The sequence below is a fragment of the Neopsephotus bourkii genome, unplaced genomic scaffold (assembly GCF_033783945.1).
Source record: "Neopsephotus bourkii isolate Nb327-2 ecotype Australia unplaced genomic scaffold, CSIRO-AGI_Nbou_v1 NB_1120, whole genome shotgun sequence".
NCBI classification, from domain to species: Eukaryota; Metazoa; Chordata; class Aves; order Psittaciformes; family Psittacidae; genus Neopsephotus; species Neopsephotus bourkii.
In genome coordinates this window covers 4,899,147-4,906,284 of record NW_026901606.1, presented here as the reverse complement: position 1 = coordinate 4,906,284, position 7,138 = coordinate 4,899,147, and the positions used below count along the sequence as shown (strand labels likewise).

The 7,138-nt window shown below is 54.2% G+C and overlaps 1 protein-coding gene across 1 annotated transcript; it reads left to right on the top strand.

Annotated features, from left to right (window-relative positions):
• Positions 1 to 5,453: 5,453 nt before the first annotated feature.
• LOC133217241 (histone H1.10) lies at positions 5,454 to 6,878 on the top strand. The gene has a single exon (XM_061362559.1). It carries the CDS (start codon positions 5,554 to 5,556, stop codon positions 6,214 to 6,216), a length of 663 nt encoding a protein of 220 aa, XP_061218543.1. The 5' UTR covers positions 5,454 to 5,553; the 3' UTR covers positions 6,217 to 6,878.
• Positions 6,879 to 7,138: the final 260 nt, after the last annotated feature.

Below are 7,138 nucleotides of genomic sequence, written 5' to 3'. Positions count from 1 at the left end.
AGCAATTACATTTAAATTCTACCATTTAATTATATCACTAATTACTTATATTAGTATAACTACATATCAATTATATTAATAATTGTAATACATTACATGATATAATTGTAATACATTACATGATATATATACATTATATTAATAATATTAATATATAATATTAATGATATATTATTATGGGAAAGAATAGTAATTTAATAGATTGTAAGGTATTTATAAATACATTTTTATATATATATATATATATATATATATATATAATTGATATCTATAAAAGAAAGTCTTGTGTTTGAGCCCAGTTCTCTGAACAGCCTTCTCGGTATATATGTACATATGGGCTGGGTTGGAGTGGGGAGAGAGTATTACCTTTGCCCCCCCCTTCCCCCAGTATCTAAGTATATATATGTATATCTGTATATGTGTGCATCTAGCAAGAGACCTTGTTACTGTGTGAGTGCACAGCTGTCTGTATGTATGTATATAAATATATAGGGGTCTATATATTGGAAGACAGTTGTGTCAACAGCTCTCTGTGTACTCTATATACGTAGCGAGAGAAGTGTGTGTGAGAACAGCAGGCTATATTGAGAGCACATCCATGTGTATAGCCTTACATGTATACATAGAGAGAGAGGAGTGTTGGGTGTGAAACAGCTCACTTTACATACAGACATACTGAGGTGTGCATAGGGAGAGAATAGGGTGGGTTTGTGCAAACAGTACATGCTCTTTTGAATTGCATACCTATATATGTATAGGTGGCTATGTGTCTATATGCATGTCTTCGTATGTGTGTCTGTATCTATGTGCATGTGTCTTTATGAGATATGTATGTATATATGTATGTGTATGTATATGGATATATGGATATATGAGAAGTATGTGTGTGACCAATCTATGTATATATGCCTCTATATATTCATATATATGCATCAAAAGAGGAATAAGTGTGTGAGAAGGGCTCTTGCTATCTCTACTTATGCACACACATACAGAGAGAATAGACTGTGATATATGCATGTATTTTATGCACCCCAGGGATTAGATGTGGTAGGGAGGAGGAAGTGATGGAAAACGTGTGTGTGTGAATTGCTCTTGCTCATTTTGTTACGTATATCTGCCTATGTGCCAGAATATAGCTATAGCAAGAGATGGAACATGTGTGAACAGCTCTGTATGTACATGTGCGGAGCCAAAGGATGCAGTCCCTGTATCTGTGTGTGAGCAGCTCCTGTGAGCTGTGGATATGCAGTTTTCTATGGAGGCTATAAAGGGTGCCTTTGTGTGTGAAAAGTGTGTGTTCTCTGCTGTGTATGTATAGATATACACACATATACATACACGCATATGTATCTACACACATATATGTGCACAGAGAGACATAAAGCAAGAGAAGGCGGGCAGGTCTGTCAAAGCAGAGCTCTCCCCACTGTATGCATGTGGATATGCTCGTGTGTGCTCACTGTGACTGATGTCTGTGTTTGACCAGCTCTCCCCACCCTTTCTGTCAGTACCCACGTGTGTGTACAGGGACAAAGAACTCTGTGTGCACCTCTCACTCCTGCTCTGCATACATGGATATATGTGCATATATATGTATATGCAGCTCGCTCAAGAGATATATGTGTGTGAGAGGTTTGTCTTTCATTGTATGTGTATAAATGCATCTTTTTATACAGTGAGAGAATTATGGGTGTGTGTGTGTAAGTATGCATGCCTATGTACAGCACAGAACCACGGCCTGCTTTATGCTGAAGGGACCTTAAAGCTCATCCAGTCCCAACCTCTTTCACAGGCAGGGACCCCTTCCACTGGAGCAGCTTGCTCCAAGCCCCTGTGTCCAACCTGGCCTTGAACACTGCCAGGGATGGGGCAGCCACAGCTTCTCTGGGCACCCTGTGCCAGCGCCTCAGCACCCTCACAGGGAAGAGCTTCTGCCTAAGAGCTCAGCTCAGTCTATGTGTGTGAGTGCACATGGATGGGTATATGTGTGCATATATATGCATGTATATGTGTATAGTGTATTTATATATAACAATAGAGAATGCGTGACAGCTCTCTCCCTAAGTACACATGTATGTATAAGCATGTAATGACTGTTGTGTTTGCTCCTGTATATATACACATGTGTACAGTATATATGTGTGTATTTATACGTATATATGCGTATGTGCATATGGGGGTGTGTGAGAGAGACCAGTTCCCTCTGTGTGTGCACACACGTGTGTATATATATGTAATGCTAGAGAATTCATACGAACAGCTCTCCCCCATGTATACACACGCGTGTGTGTGTGTATATAGAAGTATACATACAGCAAGAGGAGTACCATGTGTGTATATGTCTATATATGCATATATATGGAGAGAGAACTGTGTGTTTGTGTAAGCAGCTCTAATTACATATGTATAGATGCATGTGGAGAGAAGTATGGGTGAAAGGTGTCTATGTAAGTGTTCACGTGTGTGTGTGAGGAAAGCTCTCTACCTATACCCACAGTGAGAGAGACTATACACATGTATATATGTATATGGTTATGGAACCCAGAGGCTGCACATGTGTATGGGGTGGGGAGAGGGAGAATGATAGAAAACGTGTGTGAGCACTGCTCTGGGTCCTACCCTCAGGTCTATGTGTGGATAGAGAGACAGCAGCGGAGAGTAATGGGTGTGAACAGTGTATGGATCTATACCTATATAGATGTATACAGAAAGTACTGTGTACGTGCATGGACAAGTATGGATGTGTATCTGCAGTGCTATATATTGGGGGGGGGGGGGGGCTGTGTGTGAATTCACTCACTCTCCCACATCTATACAGCTGTGCACACAAAGAGGTGTTGAGAGAGAGCAGTATGAGAGCAGGCCTCTCACTCCGTGTCAGTCTATGTATGTACATTGAGCATCCATACATATATGTGTATGTAGGGGGACTGTGGTGTGTGTGTTTGAACAGCATGTGCTCTCTGCCCCTTCCTTCTCTCACACACTCTCTGGAAATAGGTATATAGGCACCTATATACATATGGGGATATATGGGGATATATATACACATATATATAAACATGATGTGAAATGTGTCTCTAGATATGTCCATAAGTGTGTCTGCATACATAGATGTATATATAGCAAGAGTAGCTGTGTGAGAATAGGTCCCTTGGTGTGTGTATGTATATGCATATATAGAACATGTGAGAGAAGCATGTATGTATGCGTGACCAGCTGGTATATACGTATGTATATATGTATATGATGGAGAGACACACGTATGTGACCAGGACTTGCTCAATGTGTCTCTATAAGCACGTGTGTACATACAGGGAGAGCACACGTGTTGGGGCTGTTCTCCCCCCCTTCTCTGTGTATCTCTCAGAGAAGCACAGATACACACACACACATATACATACAAACACACACGCATAAATACACACACACGTACATACACACACACACACATACATATACATACACATGGTCTTCCACAAGGCTCTTACTCAAACACTTATATCTTCATGTACCTACACATGAATGCTCTGCTTCACCCCTGGATGCACGGAGGGGGGGATGTGGGTCCACCCCCAGTCACTACATGCTACCAACACACAAGGGGCTATCACAGACCATCACTGCCCAGCCTTGATACCCCCCCACTGGAGAGCTTTGATTGCAATACTGACATGTTTATGTCAATATACAGCATACAACATATAATATCAATATACATCAATATGTATTAATATCAATATACAATTAACATCAGTATACAACATATACACAGCCCAGTGTTTGTGTGGGTGCATTATTATGTTCCCAGCTATTACAGTAACTACTATGATATATATGACATATTCCAGATCCATAACAGATCTGACCCCCCCCATACAGCCATGATGAACAGGCAGCCCAGCAGCAAGCTTCCATTTGGTTACAGCACGAGATCTGCACACAGACACGCGTGTTCCCCACACGCACATACATGGATCTATACATTACACAGCCTAACATGCGTTATGGGGTTCCGAGGGGGGGGGAATCCGTGCCCCCACCGCAGCACCTCGCAGCTCCCGAGGCCAGACACAACTCATCACAGGATGTCCGGACGCTGCTGCTGAGGGACACCCCGCTGGTGTGGGGTGGTCTCTCCTCGGGGGTGGAGCGGGGGTGATTGAGGGCATCCCGCTGCGGGGAGGGGACGTGGGACACGGCCGGGCAGGACCCGGTCTGGGCGAAGGGAGAATCCAGCGGGTGGCCCTAAGGACCACCCCGGTGGCAGCGGGGGCTCGTCCCCGCCGGTGCGGGGAGCCCGGGAGAGGGAAATGGCGGAGAGTGGGGATGCGGAGGGGGGGAGGCGGCGGGGCTGTGCGGGCTCAGAGCGGCGTGCGTGAGCAGGGGGCGGGTGCGAGAGTGTGCGGAGCCTACGTGTGAGTGCATGTGTGTGCGCGTGCATGTGTGCGTGCGTGTGTGCGTGCATGTGTGTGCGTGTGCCCGGACACCCCCGGAGGGGGCACACGGATCCCGCCACACGTATGGGGTCAGAGGGGCCCCGCCGGGCCAGGCCCGGGGCTCTGCGAGGTGGGGACCTTGTGCACACCACACCCCCCACCCCGGGGAAGCCTCGTTCACCGGTGGGATTTGAGGGGGGCGTAGTTGAGAGTCACAGCACCGCAGCTGCTCCCCCTTCCCCCGGCCAAGGCAGAGCTACGGAGTGCAGCGGGGGTAGGAGCCGACCCTCCCTCACTGCACCGACCCAGGGTCCCCCAGACCCCCCCCACCAGCCGCGCTTCCCGCATCCTCCGCTGCGGGGCGATGCCCTCCCCGGGGGGGGGGAACCACAGGACACGCAGGGCTCCCCCTTCGGGGGCCCGATGTGGGCGGCCGCGGGTGTGGGGTCGATAGGGGGGCGGCCCCCGCCGCTGGGGCGGGGACCCCCGGCCTCGGCTCGGCGCCTCCGCGCTGCTGCCGGCGGCCGCGGGAGGGCGTCGCCTGTGTTAGTTCCCTCCGGAGAACGCGGGGCCAGCGCCGCCGCAACCGCCCCCGGCCGCCCGCCGCCTGCCCCCCCTCGCAGCGGCCCCTCTTGGGCGGCGGGAGGCGGCGGCGGCGGCGCGGGGGGGGGTCGCGGCAGGGCTGCAGCCGCCGCCGCGCCGGGTGCCCCCCTCCTCGTTGCCTCCGCCGCGGCGGGCGCGCCCCCGAAATCGCGGCGGGGGGCGTTGTGCGGCGCGCGCCGGGGGGGGCCGTGGCGGCGGCTGGGCGGGGGGCAGCGGGGCGCGGCGGGAGGCGCGGGGGGCGCGGCGCGGGGGGCCCCGGCGGCGGCGCGGGAGCCCCGCGAAAGGGCCCCAAGAAGCACAAGTTGGGGCTGGCGGCGGACCAGGCTGTTGTTGTTCTCAACGTGGTCCGCCCCGCGCCCATATAAAGGGCGGCGGCGGGGCCCGCCCCTCCAGAGCGCGGCGGCGGCGGCGCGGAGCCGAGCGGATTCGGGAGGTACGCGCGCTCCCGCCGGGCCTCCGCCACGCCGCGGTGCCCCCGCCAGCGTCCGTCCCGCGCCCCCGCGGCACAATGTCGGTGGAGCTGGAAGAAGCCGATCTCCCCCTGAGCGAGGCGGAGGAGGTGCCGCTTGCCCCGGATAAGAAGGCGGCCGCAAAGAAGGCGAAAGGCGGCGGCGGCTCCTCGTTGTCGCCGTCGAAGAAGAAAAAGAACAACAAGAAGAAGAACCAGCCGGGCAAATACAGCCAGCTGGTGGTGGAAACGATCCGCAAGCTGGGCGAGCGCAATGGCTCCTCGCTGGCCAAGATCTACAACGAAGCCAAGAAGGTGGCCTGGTTCGACCAGCAGAACGGCAGGACCTACCTGAAGTACTCCATCAAGGCGCTGGTGCAGAACGACACGCTGCTCCAGGTCAAGGGCACCGGCGCCAACGGCTCTTTCAAGCTCAATAGGAAAAAGCTGGAAGGAGGGGGCGAGGGGGGCGCGGGCAGCAGCGCCCACAAGTCCCACAAGAAGGCGGCGGCGGCCTCCACGTCCCGGCGGGCGGAGAAGAAGCCGGCGGCCAAGAGCAAGAAGCCCGAGAAGAAATCCCATAAGAAGGGAGCCGGCGGCGCGGCGACGAAGAAAGACAAGGGCAAAGCCAAGAAGGCCACCAAGAAGGGAGCCGCGTCCCCCGGGGGCAAGAAGGTGAAGAAGTCGGCAAAGCCCAAGGCACTCAAGAGCAGAAAGGCATGAGAGCGGGGCGCAGGGAGCCCCCCGCCGCCCCCGGACTGTGAGCCCCGCGGCACGGACTGCTCCGCGGACGGACCCCAGGGGACCCGCTTTGTCTTTGTGTTGCTGACTCGGCTCCGCAGCCGCTGCTGTACGCGGTGAGCGGGGCTGCGGTTGTCCCAGCCCCCCCTTCCAGCCGCCTTATTTCCTCCACCCCCCGCTCCCCCATCCTGCGGCTTCTCCCCGATCGCGCCCTTTTGTTGTCGCCCGTGCCCCTCCCCGCGTGTAAACGGTTCCCGTTCCCCCTCCCCCCCCTCGCGTCCTCTCCCGTTCCTCCCCGGTGCTTCCCGGGGATTTTTCCCGCCCGGTTTCTATGGCAACCATTGCGCGGCGGCGCCCCCGCGCCACGTGGGCCGGCTCCCGCCGCCAGGGCCCGCGCCGCGCCCCGCCGCCTCCAGCAGCCACGGCGCCCCCTATTGGCTCTCGGCCCCCGCTGCCATGGTAACGGCCCGTTGGTCGCCAATTGGCTGCCGCGGCGTCGGGTGCTCTTAAAGGGGCCGTCCGCGGGGCGCGGGCTCAGGGCGCATCGCCAATGGCCTTTAATTCTGTTTGTAGCCGGTTTTGGGTTGATTTCCGTTATTTTTACGTGTGGGGGAGGGGGTCTTGGGGTGACTTCTGGGGTGGGTTTTTTTTTTTTCATTTATCGTCGTTTCAAATAAATTGGTACAAAACGCTGCTCTCGTGTGCTGCCTGCGGCAACGGGAACCCCAGAGGATGCGGTTCCCCGGGCATGGAGGAGACCCCCTTCCCGCACCCCTCAGTGCCCTGCCCGGAGCGGGAGTGCGCTGTGCGGTGCGGGCGGCAGCGCGGGAAGGCAGATCCCCACCACACACCCAGCCCTGTGCCTATTTATAGCTCCCACCGCCGAGGTTGCATAAAGCCCTGC